The sequence below is a fragment of the Calonectris borealis genome, chromosome 25, assembly GCF_964195595.1.
Source record: "Calonectris borealis chromosome 25, bCalBor7.hap1.2, whole genome shotgun sequence".
Lineage (NCBI taxonomy): Eukaryota > Metazoa > Chordata > Aves > Procellariiformes > Procellariidae > Calonectris > Calonectris borealis.
Genome location: NC_134336.1, coordinates 4,975,433 through 4,993,889, shown reverse-complemented (window position 1 = coordinate 4,993,889; position 18,457 = coordinate 4,975,433). Strand labels below are relative to the sequence as shown.

Here is an 18,457-nt window from a genome sequence, read left to right as displayed (position 1 = left end):
TCACGGGGCGAGGGGTTTTACAGGGCCACCACTGGCCCAGGGACAGAAAATCAGGATTAAAATGCTCGTGGGGCACGCACGGGGCTTCAGATCTGACCTGCGGGAGGGAGGGAGTATTTAACGTCCTTGAGCAAAACAAGGGAATATATATTTTTTTAATATATATTTTTAATTTCCATTCTCTCTGGTGAAAGCTCAAATGTCAACAAACCCCTTGGATTCATTTTTATATGAAAGTTTTCAATCACTGTAATACATCAAATTACAGAAACAAACACTTTCTATACCAGGAAAAAACCCCAAAAACCCCTCGTCCTCACCCACAGCTTAACACCAACTTTCTAACAACCACTGCGCTGCCGCATGAGCGAGTCCCCGGTGCCGGCGAGCCCGGCCATGTGCTCATTTGCCGCCGTCCGATTCCCAGCCGATGGTCGTTTGTCTGGCCACGTTGTTTGTCCGGCCGCGACGTTCCCTCCCGGCACGGCATCTCCCCACGCTGGCACCCACCCGCATCCCTGAACCCTCCCACGCCGAACTCCGGCTCTAAATTCCCTCCGGGGAGCCCCGCTGGGGCTGGTCTGGCTCAGCTTCCCCCCGTTAGTGGATCCCGACGTCCACCCAGAGGCAAAGCTCGTGTGTCAGATCCCCTCAAAGCAAAACATCACCTTCAAATAATAAAACTGAGGTTGTTTTGATTTGCTGCTGTGTTTTCTGAGCTTGAAAGGGGGGGGCACATGTCAAAGCCCGGTTTGTTCCCCGTGGCATTAAGACCCCTCCCGGGGTGGGCACCCCTCGCCCCGTGGGTCTGCGGCAGCACCCGCCCGTCGTCCCCGGCCAGCGAGCACCTCCCAGCGCCGCGCCCCGAACCCCGAATGGTTGCAAAACCACCTGAAATCTCCCATCCCCCCAGCATCTCTGCCTCAACCGGCACCGAGCTCACCTCCCCGTGCCCCGGGAATAGGGTTTTGCCCGCGGAAGCCTGAGATGATGTTCCCTGGGTCACACCTGGGAGGTGGATTTAGCCCTTAGCACCCTGGCGAGGGAAAGCTCACCCCCAAAAACCCGGGGGGGTGCTGGCACGTCTGTCCGAGGGATTCCTGATCTCCTACGACACCCCCCGCTTTCCCCGGGTGCCCTCTCCCCCACCTTCGGGTTCCTCTGTGCCACGTTTCCATCGCAGCCTCATTAACTGGTAGCCTCCAGCTCTCCGGCAAATAAATCCTGGGATGTTCAAGGCTCTGCGAGGGATTTCTGCAGGGAAAGCTGCGCCGGGGCTGTCTCCCGAGCTGGGAAACTGCAGCCTTTACTCTCCCGGTGATGCTGATACTATTTTTAAGTATTACCAGTGCTCCCAGCAGCTCCCAAGGAGCCCCCAGGGCTGCATCCTCCTGCCCCCCGATTTGGGTGAGCTCTCCCTCCCGAGCCAAGGAGCATCCGAGATGCCGGGAGAAAGCGAGCGATGTCGGGAGCCACAATCAAAATCACTCCCGGCCGCTCTCCCGCAGCTCCCGGGAGCAGCTCCGGTTTCCCACGGTGCGCGTGGGTGCGTTACTGATGCTCAGCGGCTTCTCCCCATCGGGCTGCATCACCCGGGCGGGGGTCACCGCACCGCCCCAGCTCCCCACCATCCCCTCGTGACGCACAGGTCACCTTCCCCCGTGACAAACCCCAGGCTTTCGCTGCCACGGCTTCCCCTCTGGAAACACGCCAAGCGCGTGCTAGCCACCCAGAGCTCGCTCTTTCCTTTTTCCGTGTGAATATATGTATTTAATTCCCTTCTTCTGTAGCCGGCTCTGGGAAATGTGACTCATCCTTCAGTCGCGGTTGGGGTTCCCCTTTCAGCCACGGAGCGAAAAGTCACCAGAGCGGCTGGAAACGGCCGTCGTGTGTCTACACCGGCCCGGCTCCGCGGCACGGGGCGAGGATGCTCATGACCGTCCCGCTCGCCGCAGGGGAGCAAAACCCAAGGGCAGCCTTGCCTGGGATGGAACCGGGAGTGAGGGTCAAGCCGTAAACCACCCTCCGTAAAGACGTGGGATGCTAAAGCAGCTCGTGGTGGAATCCTACTGATTTCAGCCGGGCCAGGACTGAGGGGAGATGCTCGCCAGCTCCCTTCCCAGCAGGAACGGCCAGGGACATCCATCAGCTCCCCCGCGCCTGCTCCGACAGCTCCTGCGCCTCTAAACCCTGGAGAAACCATCTTGGAGAGCTCGCAAAGCCAAGCCAGCGCCTACAAGGAGCTTCCTCTAACGTCTCAGCCAGGAACAGCGATTTTTATCAGCCGGAGGAGCTGCCGCCGGGCGATGCACCCTTCCCAGCGCCGGCACCAGCAGCGTCCCGTGCACACGTGGATGGCAACGATGGTCTGGCACATGGGGAAACCCCTTGTGTCCTCGTCCCCGTGCGACTTGTGGGTGCGAAGGTGCCGTGGGGGGGGTGATGAGCCCACCCCGGGGTGCTGTGCTCGGAGCCACCTTCCTCAGTCACGACAGGGGCTGGCTGGCATTAGCAGCTCAAGACCATCCATATTTTATGAGTCGTGCTCGGAGCCCACCCGCTGGGTGATTAAACAGCAGAGGCGTTATCCTGCGAGGGGTCAGGGGAACGGGGCGCAAACCCCCGTGACAGCTCCTGGATGCCGAGCAGCATCCTTGCAGGAGCAAAATCCGAGCTGAAGGGCTGTGTCCTGGTTCCAGCAAGGCACAGGCTGCTGTCACAACCCACCTCCAGCCCGCAGGAGCTGTTAAAAACCCTGGCTCTGGATGTCAAACCCTCCTCCCCAAAGCCCCCGGCGGTTAGAGGGACCCCTTCGAGGTGTCAGGAAAATAACGAGAGGAAAAGGCTTTGCTCCTGCAATGCGCTGTGTGCTGCAGAGCTTGCTCGGAGGTAACCGGCCCCTGCGGGGAGCAGTGAAGCCCAGCTGGGGCTCTGCCCTGCTCAGCACCTTTGCTTTCCACCCCCTACTCCTCTTCCAGGTGTTTTTTAGATAAGAGCATCCATTTCGTGTATTCAGCTTCCAACCCTTGGAGGACATGCTTTCCCTAGGTCCCCAGGGAGTCCCCCAACTCCTGTGCCCGGTGGGAAGGGAGGAAGATGGGGCGGGTGGGAAGGGAGGAAGATGGGGCATCTCCCTCCGCAGCCAACCAGGCACAGGCAGAGCAAGGGCAGTGCTGGGGATGGGGTCTGAGACCCAAATTGCCCCCACGTCGAGGGTGGGCAGCCAGCTCTTGCTGATCTCTCGGAAGGAACAGGGATGCTCCAAACCCCACGTGGAGAGGGGATTTTCTGTTTCCTGGGGTGGGCCCTCATCCCCCGCCACCCTGTGAACCAGCCACTCAGCAAGAAAATGGGATCAGGAGGTCCTTTCCCAGTTTTCCCCGCTGCAAACCTGCCCTGCAGCCCTGCTGCAAACCTCCCACTGCAATCACCCCATTGCAAACCTGCCCTGCAGCCCTGCTGCAAACCTCCATGCTGCAAACCTGCCCTGCTGCAAACCTGCCCTTCAGCTCTGCTGCAAACCTCCCACTGCAACCACCCCATTGCAAACCTGCCCTGCAGCCCCGCTGCAAACCTCCCACTGCAACCACCCCATTGCAAAGCTGCCCTGCAGCCCTGCTGCAAACCTCCCACTGCAACCACCCCATTGCAAACCTTCCCCACATCCCAGCAAGATGGGCAGGGATGGCAGTGGGGCTGGCAGCAGGGACATGGGGACAGTTTGCAGTGGGGCTGGCAGCAGGGACACAGGGAGGGTTAACAGTGGAGCCAGCAGTGCGGCTGCGGGGAAGGCTTGCAGCAGGGACGGTTTGCAGCAGGGACATGGGGAGATGGTTTGCAGCAGGGAAGATTTGCAGTGGGGATTTGGGGAAGGTTTGCAGCAGGGAAGGTTTACAATGAGGTGGTTTGCAGTGGGGAAGGTTTGCAATGGGAATGCAGGGCAGGTTTGCAGTTGGGAGGCTTGCAGTGTGGAAGGTTTGCAGCAGGGCTGGTTCGCAACAAGGGTGCAGGGCAGGTTTGCAGTGGGGCTGGTTTGCAGCAGGGCAGGTTTGCAGCAGGGATGCAGGGCAGGTTTGCAATGGGGCTGGTTTGCAGTGGGGAGGTTTGCAGCAGGGCAGGTTTGCAGCAGGGCTGCAGGGCAGGTTTGCAATGGGGCTGGTTGCAGTGGGAGGTTTGCAGCAGGGCTGCAGGGCAGGTTTGCAGCAGGGCAGGTTTGCAATGGGGCTGGTTGCAGCAGGGCAGGTTTGCAGCAGGGCAGGTTTGCAATGGGGCTGGTTGCAGCGGGAAGGTTTGCAGCAGGGCAGGTCTGCAGCAGGGCAGGTTTGCAATGGGGCTGGTTGCAGTGGGGAGGTTTGCAGCAGGGCAGGTTTGCAGCAAGGCAGTTTGCAATGGGGCTGGTTGCAGCGGGAAGGTTTGCAGCAGGGCAGGTTTGCAGCAGGGCAGTTTGCAATGGGGCTGGTTGCAGCGGGAAGGTTTGCAGCAGGGCAGGTTTGCAATGGGGCTGGTTGCAGCAGGGCAGGTTTGCAGCAGGGCAGGTTTGCAGCAAGGCAGTTTGCAGTGGGGCTGGTTGCAGCGGGCGCTTCTCAGCGCTGCTGCCGGTCCCCAGCGAGCGGCGCTGCCGACCCAGGAAAGCCGGGAGCGGCGGGCGGAGCAGTCGGAGCGGCGGGGACCAGCGAGCCCCGGCCCCGCCAGCCCCGGGCCGGTCCCGTCCGGCCGTGGAAAGGTCCCTCCGGGCCAGGGCTGGGACCGGCCGCTCGCCCGGAGATCGTTTGGGCTGAAAATCTGATGCCAGACAAAGAAATAGAGGGTTGAGGGCTGAGCAGCAGCGGTGCCTGTGGAGCTGGTTTGTTCCCCTTTATTGCACAGGCATGTGATGGGGACCCCTTTGCACCCATCGGGGTGCTTTGGCCCCCAGGTGGCGCGGAGCTGGGGGTGCAGGATGGCACCCCAGAGCCCGGGGCAAAGGAGGTGACAGCAGCTTGGGGACATATCATGAATTAGGGCTGCCTGCGGTCCCAGCCCTCCCCGCACACCACCATTCCATCGCTGCTGCCTGGCTGCTTTGCAAGGACTAAAATGCTCCAGCAGCCAATTGGGATTTACAGCCCATGGTGCCCAGAGCCCGCAGTTCCCTCGGGATAAGCCCAGTTTGTCCCCAGTGAGGACAGCAAGTCAGCTTCCCAGTGACAGCCAAATTGTCACTCTTAAATCCAGAGCAAACAGCTTATTACCTGCTGCAAAGGAGCAGGGGGCTGGGCGCTCATCCGCCTCCACCCTGCGAAGCTTTCCCTCTGTGCCTGCAAGGATCGAGCTGATTTTGGAGGGGCTTGTGGTGTGACTCTGTCTCCCAGCCACCAGCGGGATGGCTCCTGGCACTCCGGGAACCCAAAGGTGCCCATGTCGGTGCACAGGCTGGGTGCTGGTGTGATAAACTGTGAACTGTTTTGTTCATCAAAGCCTTGTGATATGTGTTAGCAAAAAGTTAGTTAAACCGCAGAGTGGCATAATATCCTCTGAGCTGGCTGCAGTCTAGTTTGAATCTTGTCTGACTACGTTTGCTAAAGTTCGCTAAAGTTTTCTTAGAGCGTTCAAGGTTGAATGGTAATGTTAAAGGGTAAAGGAGCTGTGTAGTAAATTGGAACGGCGTGGTAAGAAATCGTTGTTTAACACCTTGAGTACCCCTGAGCACGTCTGGCAACAAGGCAGGACCTGCCTGGCAACAAGGCAGGACCTGAGGTGGAGGGGGGCGGAGTGGATTGCCATTGGAAGATTCGAAAGAAAACGCGGATTATGATTGGAGGAACTGACAACCGACAAGGAGACGAAAAGTATAAAGAGAGGACTGAAAGACTCTTAAGCTGCCGGCCGTCGGTGGAGCAGGAGACTCCCCGGCCGCCCAGCGCTGTTTTGCTTACTAAAGCTTTAATAAACCAAAAAAATTTCTAATTGACTAGTCTCTGTCACTCAGTTGGACAGGTAAATTATAAGAATTTTGGTGCCGTGACTCGGATAAAGGCAATCTGGCCTGAGGTCCCCGGCAGGGGAGGCGCCCCGCTGAATAAGCGGCCCTTGTCAGGGTGCTTCTACGCCAAATCCTTTACCGACGAACCTCAAATTTGACAGTAAGCAAATAAAACCGGTAACCCCGTAATCTTTGTGCACGAAGCCCGAACGAAGACGCAGGACGCGTGAGTATAGGGCGGTTAGCCCTTCGGTTGGGGCTGGGTATCCCGAAGCGTGCTTGTGTGAGACGTCCAGCGGGCGAAGGGAGCGCGGACCCTCGGCGGCGCGGTTCCCACACCCCGCGAGGGGCTGGGCCGCGAACCAGGGGGAGCGAGTGTGTGAGCGAAGGAAGGCGCTTCGGAAGATGGGGCAGAGGAAAAGCAAGCCCTCTGATCCCATGGGTGGTTCTGGGGTTCAGATTGGGCTCCCACAGATAGCACCGGATAGTCCGTTAGGCTTAATGATTAAAAATTGGGATGATTACCCCTCTAGGCGGGGTAAGGATAAAGTAAAAATGATTCACTATTGCATGGGAGTTTGGGGTGGTAAATTAGAGGGGACCATCTATATTGGCCTGTATTTGGGGCCTTTGAAGATTGGATTTGCCAGGCCCTAAACATCTGTGTACACTCAAAGGAACCTTTTAGTTTGGAAGAAAGTGAATATGCCCATTTATGGATTAGGTCAGAGACCATAGTGAATCTATATCCTTTAAATAAAAAGAAGCAAGGGGCTAGGAGAAAGAAACCGAGGGACGAGGAAGGGGTTCCTACCTCGCCTCCCCCTTATATTCCATCACCCTCTCCTCTGCAGCCTTCAGCACCCCCCTCATCGGTGACGCCGGGGTATGAGAATGACTCAGCTCCAAGTTCCCCTGAGGAAAACAGGGCAGTAACCCGTAGCCAAACTAGACGGAGAAAGGAGCAGGCAGAGTTATACCCCCTTAGAGAAACTGCGATGGGGGGACCTCAACCTGGCGTGGGGTATGTATCCGTCCCACTTAACTCAGGGGATGTGAGAGAATTTAAAAAAGAAATGGGGAGTTTGTTGGAAGACCCCCTAGGGGTCTCGGAAAGATTAGACCAGTTCCTAGGTCCTAATATATATACCTGGGATGAGCTACAAGCGATTTTGAATATTTTATTTACGTCTGCAGAGAGAGAGATGATCAGACGAGCTGGAATGAGGATATGGGACCATCAAGATCAAGGAGGTCCGGCAGCAGATATAAAGTGGCCAACCCAAAAACCTAATTGGAATAATCAGAACGAAGTTGATAGAGGCCACATGTCCGATTTACGGATAATAATTATACAGGGAATTAAAGAAGCTGTTCCTCGAGGACAGAACATTAACAAAGCATTTAATGAACAGCAAAAGAAAAATGAAACCCCTACAGAATAGTTAGAAAGACTGAGGAAAAGTTTACAATTGTACTCCGGGTTAGATCCAACCACTGATTTAGGGCAAGCTTTATTAAAAACTCAGTTTGTGGCTAAATCATGGATCGATATCCGGAAGAAATTAGAAAAGATGGAGGACTGGCAGCAAAGGGGATTAGATGAGTTACTCCGGGAGGCGCAAAAGGTTTATGTCCGGAGAGAAGAAGAAACTCAGAAGAAACAAGCTAGGCTTTTGGTTGCAGCGGTAAGGGAAGGACAGAGAGGTACTGCGCCCAGACGGAATAACCCATCGGGACCCTCTGGAGAGGGAAGTAGGGAGCAGGGAAGGGAAAAAGAAACAAGAACCTGCTTTTATTGTGGGAAGACGGGACATATTAAGAAGGATTGTAGAAAAAGGATGATGGATGAGAGAATGTTTAAAGACGATTAGGGGGGTCAGGGGCTCTATCTGCTGGGGACCCGTGAGAAAACTGAGCCCTTGATAAAATTAAAAGTGGGTCCCCAGCAACAAGAGATAGAGTTCCTAGTGGACTCTGGAGCAGAAAGATCTACTGTTCAAAAATTGCCCCGGGGGTGTAAGATATCCTCGGAAAAAGTGGAAGTTATTGGAGCGAAAGGGGAGCCTTTTAAAGTTACCGTAATAAAAAATGTGGTTCTTGAAAGTGATTCTAAATTAGGGGTGGGGTCCTTGCTGTTAATGCCTGAGGTGGACTATAACTTATTAGGCAGGGATTTAATGATAGAATTAGAGCTTGGTTTAGAAGTCATAAGAAATGAACTAAGAATTAAATTGTGTCCTTTACGGACAGTTGATGAGGGAAGAATAAACCCTGAGGTATGGTATACTCCGGAGACCATTGGAAAATTAGATATCAAACCTTTTTCGGTGACAATAAGGAACCCAGAAATACCAGTGAGAATAAAACAATACCCCTTAGCGATGGAGGGGAGACAGGGATTGAAACCTGAAATTCAAAGGTTAATTGAAAAAGGAATATTAGAACCTTGCATGTCCCCTTGTAATACCCCCATCTTACCTGTAAAGAAACCTGATGGAACATACCGATTAGTGCATGATTTGCGAGAGGTTAACAAACGAACGGTGACCAGATTCCCTGGAGTGGCAAACCCTCATACACTTTTAAGCCAGTTGGGCCCCGATGATCAATGGTATAGTGTAATAGATTTAAAGGATGCCTTCTGGGCATGCCCCTTAAAGAAAGATTGTAGGGATTATTTTGCCTTTGAATGGGAAGACCCGGACACTCACAGAAAACAACAATTACGGTGGACGGTCTTACCTCAGGGGTTCACCGAGTCTCCAGATTTGTTTGGACAGGCATTAGAACAAATATTGCGGGGGTACGAACTAGAAGGGGGGATGACCCTTGTCCAGTATGTGGATGATTTACTGTTGGCCGGTGGCGACGAAGAGGCAGTTAGGAAGGAGAGTATTAGGTTACTAAATTTTTTAAGTTTACAGGGATTAAAGGTGTCGAAATCAAAACTGCAGTTTGTCGAAGAGGAAGTGAAATATTTAGGACACAGGCTGAGTAAAGGAACTAAGAAATTAGACCCAGAAAGGGTACAGGGCGTATTATCATTGCCGGCTCCAAAAACTAAGAGACAGATCAGACAGTTGTTGGGCCTTTTGGGATATTGCAGACAATGGATTGAAGGCTACAGTAGAAACGTAAAATTTTTATATGCTAAGATACCTAAGGATAGCCTGTTAAAATGGTCTAAGGATGATGATGAACAATTAGAAGTTTTAAAAACGGATTTGGTAAACGTTCCTGTTTTGAGCTTACCGGATGTCAAGAAACCATTTTATTTATTTATTAATGTTGATGAAGGAACGGCATATGGGGTGTTAGCGCAAGAATGGGCAGGGAAGAAAAAGCCTGTAGGATACCTTTCTAAATTGTTAGACCCTGTAAGCAGAGGATGGCCTATCTGCCTACAAGCTATAGTGGCTGCGGCTCTGCTAGTGGAAGAGGCTCACAAAATTACCTTTGGGGGAAAACTGAAAATATTATCACCCCACAATATCAGAGGAATCCTACAACAGAAAGCTGAAAAGTGGGTTACTGATGCCAGGCTCCTAAAGTATGAAGGTATCCTGATATCTTCGCCTAAACTTGAACTTGAAGTTACTGGTTTACAGAATCCAGCACAATTTCTGTACGGGGAACCGTCAGAAGAAATAACTCATGACTGCTTGCGCACTATTGAAGAACAAACTAAAATTAGACCAGACTTAGAGGAAGAAGAACTGGAAGATGGGGAAAAACTTTTTGTAGATGGATCTTCCCGAGTAGTGAAGGGAAAAGAAAATCAGGATATGCGATAATTAATGGAAAAACATTCAAGGTAATGGAATCAGGGCCCCTAAGTCCCAGTTGGTCGGCCCAAGCTTGTGAGTTATACGCGGTTTTAAGAGCTTTACAATTATTAAAAGGAAAAATCGGTACAATTTATACGGATTCCAGATATGCCTTTGGAATAGTGCATACACTTGGAAAAATTTGGGAAGAAAGAAGCTTAATAAATTCCCAGGGAAAGGGGTTGATTCATCAGGAATTAATAGTTGAAATTTTGCAGGCTTTACGGGGACCAGTAGGAATAGCAGTGGTTCATTTAAAAGGGACATCAACGGGGATTGACTCCGCTGGCAAGGGGAAACAACTTAGCAGATCAAGAAGCAAAAAGAGCTGCTCTGATGGTTTTTAAGGAGAAGAAAGATAGAAATCACGGGAATAAAACCCGTCAAAGGTGTATCAATTGCGGGGATGATTTGCTTGAGCCTCCCTGTTATGATTGTTGGAAGGATTTTGGGAGCGATGCGCTCCATTGTAGCTGTGATAATCCCAAGTATAAATTTGGTAGTGTGCATGGAAAAAAGTTTTACCTGTACAGCTTTACTGTACAGGAAAAAGACAAGTTAACTCGGATGGGAGCAAAGGAGATCGAATCAGGAAAGTGGGAACTTCCTGATGGGCGAGAAGTCATCTCAAAGACTATGGCTATAAGAATCATGCGCAAGTACCATGAAAACACCCCTTGGGGGGTTCAAGCATTAGTAAACCAATTTGCTATAAAATATGCATGTATTGGGGTATATAATATAGCAAAAAGAATAATTGGAAACTGCTTAACTTGTCAAAGGGTGAACAAGCACCAACTAAGAGAAAGGCCATTAGGAGGAAGAGAGTTAACCCATCGACCTTTTGCCAAAATTCAGTTAGACTTTACCGAATTACCAAAGGTAGGGAGATAGAGATATTTGTTGGTAATAATAGACCATTTAACACACTTTGTAGAAGCATTTCCGACTGCCGGGGCCACTGCCCAAACGGTAACCAAACTACTGCTCGAAAATGTGATACCTAGGTATGGCTCTATTGAAACTATTGACTCTGATAGGGGACCACATTTTGCTTCAAAGATTATAAAGGAAGTTTTTACTGCCTTGGGGACTAAATGAGAATATCATACACCTTGGCACCCACAGAGTTCGGGAAAAGTGGAACGGGTAAACGGTGAGATAAAGAAACAACTGACCAAATTGATGATGGAGACCAAAATGTGCTGGGTGAAATGCCTTCCCCTAGCCTTATTAAATATTAGGACTCAACCCCGTACTGATGTGGGAATCTCCCCTTTTGAGATGTTATATGGAATGCCTTATGATTTGGAGGTTCCCCGAGATCATCCCCGGGTTGAAAGTTTACAACTGAAATCCTACATAATTCAACTTATGTCTATGAAAAAACAATTGCGAGATAAAAGCTTAGCAGTACAAAGGCCTCCATTGGACATTGCAATACACAATATACAACCTGGAAATAAAGTTTTAATCAAGACATGGAAGGAGTCCTCATTAACTCCCCGCTGGGAAGGGCCTTATCTTGTTTTACTTACTACAGAAACCGCCATTCGGACTGCTGAAAGAGGGTGGACTCATGCCAGCCGAGTGAAAGGACCCGTCTCTGAGGAGCAGCGGGAGAGCTCTGGAGATCCAGAAACTCTAAAATTAAAGCTGCGTAAGAAAAAGGCTAATGAACTGGATTGAAACGAACTGAATATTTTGCCCTAGAAAGGATTGTATTTGTTATCCTCTTGTTTGTATAAAATGCAATTTATGTAAAGAGAATTGGTGGAATCATTGTAGCGAGGATTTTCTCTTATGGGATCACTGCGAACAGTGTTATAAAAAGGAAAGAAAGGTAACTCAACAAGCTTTAAGGTTATCGGTGGCCACTGGACGAATAATTAAGGGGACCCAAGCCTGGTGGGAAATTTTGGCACTCGGTATTAACCCAGAAAAGGGGTGTACGCACCCAAACGAACCTCGAGAATACTACCACCCAGAGATTGTACAAGTAATTTGTAGAACTACAGTGCCTAACATTCCTTGTATACAACCTCAAGTTAAAGCAAAAAAATTGGGAGGCCTCTAAAAAGCGAAAAGAGAAACAAGAGCATTCTCCTGAAGAATACGTTTGCTGCCGAGAAGATGGTACACCTCGCTGCACTAGGCAAAAGTGTAGGCGAAGGAGGCAGAGACGTAAAGAAGTGGAAGCTGGAAAAGAGACGCTCAAGGGGGATGTATAAGAATGACCAACATAACTCACCCCCGAGGCCTCAGACCTTTTTGCTTGAGGAAAAAGGAAAAGGCACAAGGGGCACAACCAAATTTTACAGGCTAAAAAGGGAAGTTTCGATTAGAAATAAGAACCCACCAGCTCTCCTTAACATTGGGTACGTGTTTGCTTTAATCTGTGTAAACTTAATACAAGCGGAGGATAACCCCCACCAACCTTTTAATTGGACATTGGTCAATTGGGAAACTCAAAAGGTGTTGCAGACTAACGTTACCTCAGGACCACCCAGTTTTTCTTTCTTCCTTTGTGATGTAATTCAAATGAGGCCTTGTCTAAACCTTCGCGCTTGGTATCTTTGTCCTGCCTCTAATCCAGGAAAAAGCTATTGCAATTATCCAAACGAGTATTATTGTGCCTACTGGGATTGCGTAACACTAGCTATTGCATGGAAATCCACTGTAGAGGACCTGTTCTTAGACGCTGAGTGGGGTCCCCCTAAATGTAAGCGTCCCGTTTATGATCGTTCAGGAGGTTCATCATGGTCCTTAAGTCAACCTCCTTCTGATGCTTGTAAATATGTAACAGTAACAGTAAAGCAACCAAATCATCAAGGATGGATTATCGGAAAAACATGGGGAATAAGAATTTGGGAGTCAGGAAAAGACCGGGGAGGACTGTTCCATATAAGGAAGAGCGAAGTAAAAACCCCACACTGAGCTGTAGGCCCCAACCAGGTACTGACTAACAGTTTGGTTGAGAAAATAAAGAACAATTTAACGATGGTTCCTGTGATGAATAGTATCCAAACCACCCAAACCCCTGACATAAACCTTGAGGATAATTCCCTTTAGAAACGGATGCAAGCCAGTTACCTGGTGTTAACCAACACAAATCCAAATATGACCCAACATTGTTGGTTGTGTTACGATATAAAACCCCCCTTCTATGAGGCAATGGGCATCCACTTAGAGGCGAAAAGGGTAAATGGTTCAAACTCAACACAATGCCTGTGGAATTCTGAAGGTCGGAAACCAGGCCTGACAATGCAATATGTATCAGGACGAGGAAGGTGTATTGGGAATGTACCCCCAGAGAAAATGAAATTATGCAAGACAAACACTTCCCAAAAAGAGAAGCCCCCTGCTGATTGGCTAATACCAGCCAATAATACCAAATGGATCTGCTCCAAAACTGGAATCACCCCCTGTCTATCTCTCAAATTGTTCAACGAATCCGAGGAATTTTGCATACAAGTGATGATAATTCCCCGGATCATATACCACCCTGAGGAATTTGTATACAATTACCAGAATACCCAGAGTCACCCCTTACAAAAACGAGAACCCTTCACCCTTACGGCTTTGACGGTAGCCACTTTGATAGCTGTAGGAGCAACAGGCGCAGGCACAGGAATAACATCACTGGTCCAAGAAAATCAGAAATTTCAATCACTCAGAATAGCGGTAGACGAAGACTTACTTCGAATAGAAAAATCAATTAGCGCTTTAGAAAAATCATTAAGATCATTATCTGAAGTGGTGCTACAAAATAGAAGGGGACTGGATTTAATGTTTTTACAACAAGGTTATGTGCCGCCTTGGGAGAGCAGTGTTGTGTATATGCTGATCACACCGGGGTCGTAAGAGATATATGACAAAACTTGGAGAGGGCCTAGAAAAACGGAAACGAGAGCGAGAAATGCAGCAGAGCTGGTGCGAGTCCTGGTTTATCACTCTGCGTGATTAAACTACGCTATCTACCATTGCAGGACCCCTGATTATATTGATATTGGTATTAACTTTTGGACCCTGGATATTCAATAGAGTAGTTACAATTGTAAAAAACAGATTAGAAGCCGCTCATTTGATGATTATAAAAGCCAAGTACGGACCTTTGGAAGGAATACCGGAGGTGGAAGAGACCTTCATTTTAAACCAGCAGGAGCTTAAGCGATTTGATGAACAAAATTGTGAAAAGAAAAAGGGGGGATTGTGATAAACTGTGAACTGTTTTGTTCATCAAAGCCTTGTGATATGTGTTAGCAAAAAGTTAGTTAAACCGCAGAGTGGCATAATATCCTCTGAGCTGGCTGCAGTCTAGTTTGAATCTTGTCTGACTACGTTTGCTAAAGTTCGCTAAAGTTTTCTTAGAGCGTTCAAGGTTGAATGGTAATGTTAAAGGGTAAAGGAGCTGTGTAGTAAATTGGAACGGCGTGGTAAGAAATCGTTGTTTAACACCTTGAGTACCCCTGAGCACGTCTGGCAACAAGGCAGGAGCTGCCTGGCAACAAGGCAGGACCTGAGGTGGAGGGGGGCGGAGTGGATTGCCATTGGAAGATTCGAAAGAAAACGCGGATTATGATTGGAGGAACTGACAACCGACAAGGAGACGAAAAGTATAAAGAGAGGACTGAAAGACTCTTAAGCTGCCGGCCGTCGGTGGAGCAGGAGACTCCCCGGCCACCCAGCGCTGTTTTGCTTACTAAAGAAGCTTTAATAAACCAAAAAAAATTTCTAATTGACTAGTCTGTCACTCAGTTGGACAGGTAAATGATAACAGAGGGACTCTGGCTCCCAGCCACCGGCGGGATGGCTCCTGGCACTCCGGGAACCCAAAGGTGCCCATGTCGGTGCACAGGCTGGGTGCTGGCAGGGTGCAAAGGTGCATTTCTGGGTAAAACACGGCTGCAAAAGCCGTGCTTAGCGTCCTGAAATTGCAACGCCACGTGTGTGCCATGATGACAGGGTCACAGCAGTGACCCGGTGGCACGGCCGCGGGCTGGCAGCCCCGGCGGGGCTGGGCACGGTGTGGGTTACGCATGGAAGCAGGGCTGGCGCCGGGCGCAGGTGGTGCCAGGGGATATTTTGGGCTCCAGGGACAGGACACATTCTGTTCCCATGAGCTCAGGCAGCGAGCAGGGGCCGGTCCCTTCCCTCCCACCCACTGCCCCGTAAAACCCTCACCGGGGTCTCTGGGCGGCTTCGGAGCTCCACTGCTGAAAGGGGCTGGGAGGGACTGGGAGCACTGGGGCTGCGGGGCTCGACTCCATCGCAGTCGGGGGTGACCACGGCAGAGGCTCTGCCGAGGCAGCTGCTCACCGCTGGGAAACGTGTGATCCCACGGCAGAGACGTGGGATATCCCACGGGAGAGATGTGGGCTTGCCCACGGCCGTGCGGACACGGGCACTGGGCCAAGCCAGAGCAGAAACCTGCATCCACCGCTCGCTTCAGCTGAACCCCCACATCCACCTCCCCCTTGAAGAGCCGCTTTGTTTCCAACCTGAATTTATCCATCTCCAGCCCACGCAGCGGGTCCAGGTATCTGCTCGCAGCCACAGGGCACGGATATTCCCCCTGATCTCCAGCCCCGCACCAACGCCTGGGTGGGCTGAGCCCCATCCCGGCTGCTCAAATCCCTCCTGCAGCTCGGCCGGGCGCTGGGCTCGGCCAGAGACGACCCTTGGCACGGCACGGTGCCGCTGCACCCTCCCCGTATTACGGCACGGCAGCTCAGCCCCGGTAATGCCCATTTTGCAAAAGCACTTTGGACTCCATCAGCCTTCAAACACTCATTCAGCACAGCGTGCAATTATTAGTAGTATTTTCCCATTGCACTGCTGCATTTTAAACACCGCTAACGTTACGTTTTTAAATTGAAGGCAATTGTAGTGCAAAAAAAATTGCGTCCATTGGGATCATAACTATCAGCTGCAGGTAGGGAGATTATTAACGCGCCTCCTGCCCTGCAAGACTGACAAGGAAAGCTGCCGATAAATTATATCCATGCACACAAATTGCAGGTCTTGGTTAAACTCAGGATGAGGAATTTATTGGTTTATAATTGTGACCACCTGAAAAAAGGGGGTTAAACCGATAGAATGACCCAGGCGATGAGGTGAAGGAGGCCCACGGCCCCGGCTCACTCCTGAGTTATTTGATGCTGCAGCAGAAAAATGGAGAAAAAAATAAAGCGAGGGGCTGGTCCTTCCCGGGCATCCTCGCGGCTGGCGGCCGTTTGGTGGGAGTACGGGAAGCACTGGGTGCCCGTGGTAAATCCTTTGTGGATTTAAAATAAATCTGAGGCAACTGGGGAGGAAAATTTGGAGGCCAAAGCAGGACTTGCTGCTAAGGGCAAAAAAAGGGGGGGGAAAAAAAAAAAAAAGGCATTAAAACTAACACTTTCAAGAGCCGTCCCGCTTTGCAGCTCCCCGGGCAAGGCTCAGAGCCGCGCTGAGCACCAACGCTCGCAGCCCTCCTTCCACCCGCCCCCCGGCACCGGGGAGCCGAGAAACCCATCGCCAGGCTCCGATTCACGCTGGGCACCGCTTGCTCGGGCGTTGCAAACCGGTCGCCATCCCCGATGGGTTTGCAATTGCTGATGCATCGCCCGGGGCTTAAACATCACCTGGGGTTTAAACACGAGCCTGGGCTGGGTTTGCAGGGCTGGAGGTTGGGTGCTGGGGTGGCATTGCTGGGGACCCGGCTGGTGTCATCCTGCTTATTTGATATTGCTGGGAAAAACGAGACGGGGTGGGGACGCAGAGCGGTGACCCCACAAGATGCTGGTGCTGATTTTGTCAGAGACGCTGGGGTGAAACTGCAGCGAAGAGGGGTTTTTTCCCCTCTTTTTTTTTTTTCCCAAAGGCTCGGCCCCTCCCGGCGTGGCTTTATGACCAGAAATGACGCCTTTACTTGGAGGATTTCTTCCATTTGAACAAAATATTTCGGATGTCTCAAAGAGAGCCAGAAGGCAGCAGGAAAAATCCCTCCTCGGACAGAACCTCCCTGTCGCCTTGACCCTTTCCTAATGATTGTCTGGTTTTCTGAGCTGTTTCAGTTCCCTAAAAGATAACATTTTCTCACTTCTTTTGAAAAACCAACACACAAAACACAATTTTCCCCTCACTGCAGCTGAATCGCCGGTGCCGTCCCCCCAGGACCTCCAGCCACCCCAGGTCCGCGAGACCCCGCAGCCGGACCCCTCCATATATAGGGTAGAAAAGCCACTAGCATTAAAAATCTCAAAGCACCCTCCTTAAAATCACACCAGACTCGCTTAAAAATAAGCTCGCTCTTGCCGTTCCCAGTATATTTGGGGAATAAACCCAATACCCCCTGGGGCAGGGAGCTGGCACCCTGGCAGGGGCTGGGGGCTGCCCTAGGGACCCCCAAGCACCCCCAGGTCCCCCGCAGGGTGTTGTCCCCCCGCTGGTTGGGTGTTAGAGGGTGACACCTTGGAAATACAGGGAAATACTTGAAGGAAAACCGCTCGGCCCCGGCTGACGCCTCGCACAAGCCCGGCCAGCGCAGGCAGGACCCCCCCCTGCACCCCAGGGGTTCTCCGGTGTCTCCTAAGCATTAAGGTAACCCCAACCTGCGAAGGGGACCTGGACAGACGCCGGGATGGGAATTCCAGCCCAAGGACTTTGGTACAACCAGCAAAGCCAAGGGAGACCTGCCTTCCTGCCTCAGTTTCCCCAGTGCTGCCCCAAGAGCACTTTTCCCCCCCGCGCACGGTGCAAATAGAGGCTCTGCCCTATAAACCCCCAAACCTTTACCGAGCCCCGTCCAACCTCGCTGTCCCCCACCCCACGTCCCCACGCAGATGGGCAGCACGGTGGGTCCTTACCTGTCTGCGGGGGCTGGAGGGTCCGGACAGCCCCCCGAGCCAGGATGCGGCTCCACGGGCACACGGATGCACCTCGGTCTGCAGGGACGGGGCTGGAGCCGGGGGACGTGGCGGCTCCTCCTCGGGGATCTTATCGGCCGCTGCCAGGGGCTCCTGCCCGCACCCTGATAAGTGCTGGGCTCCACATCGCGGGGTTGGGGTGCCCCCAGTGCCGCTTCGCCCCCCCAGCTCCACTGCACCCCGCCCGGCTCCATCCCAGGAGCATCCCAGGAGCAGCGGGACCGGAGCATCCCGCGGGATATCCAGGTCGTGAGCTGGGAGTCTGCGATATTGGGAGGCCCGTCGCCGACGTCGGGACTGGGCTGAACCCCGTCACTCCTCGTAGCTCGACCCTTCGCCCGTTGAGAAAGAAATGCCGAGACATTCGACGGGAATATTTCTTCACTGAACTCGAGGGGAATTTTTAACAGGTACCTTCTGTACATAGACGTATATATATTTCTGTCTGTCTGTCTGTGTAGACTAACAGTAAGCCTAATCTGTAATTAAGTCATGATTATATAGACTCTACTAACACTTATTTTGTAAATATTAAATTAGTTAATGATTAAGCGCTACTGAAGTTTGTTGACGATTAAGTGCTGCTAAACACATATAGTCCCTACGACATAAACCCTTAGCTGATTTTCCCTTATATGTTTCCCCTGTGTAGTCAGTAAAAGCGTGAACCTTGCCATCGAACGCTGTTCGGTCGCACCTCTCTAAATCTCTATTCAAATCACTCTATTAATACTTTTGACGGCGATTCTTTAAGC

General features: G+C 51.4%; 1 protein-coding gene and 2 long non-coding RNA genes across 8 annotated transcripts in view; 1 reads left to right on the top strand and 2 right to left on the bottom strand.

The window, feature by feature from the left end:
• PHACTR4 (phosphatase and actin regulator 4) overlaps positions 1-18,127 on the bottom strand; it is a 91,264-nt gene extending 73,137 nt beyond the window's left edge. For 4 of the 6 annotated variants that reach the window (XM_075173558.1, XM_075173557.1, XM_075173559.1 and 1 more), the window contains exon 1: positions 17,643-18,127. In XM_075173558.1, the coding sequence (XP_075029659.1) occupies positions 17,643-18,127 (485 nt within the window). The remainder of the gene's footprint in view (positions 1-17,642) is intronic. The other 2 variants (XM_075173561.1, XM_075173567.1) reach the window with 2 other exon arrangements.
• LOC142092913 (uncharacterized) lies at positions 5,429-14,530 on the top strand. The gene is made up of 2 exons (XR_012677236.1): positions 5,429-6,188; positions 11,336-14,530. It is a non-coding gene; the product is annotated as an uncharacterized LOC142092913 (long non-coding RNA).
• LOC142092918 (uncharacterized) lies at positions 15,817-17,620 on the bottom strand. The gene is made up of 2 exons (XR_012677237.1): positions 16,252-17,620; positions 15,817-16,217 (listed from the first exon to the last, which is right to left on the bottom strand). It is a non-coding gene; the product is annotated as an uncharacterized LOC142092918 (long non-coding RNA).
• Positions 18,128-18,457: the final 330 nt, after the last annotated feature.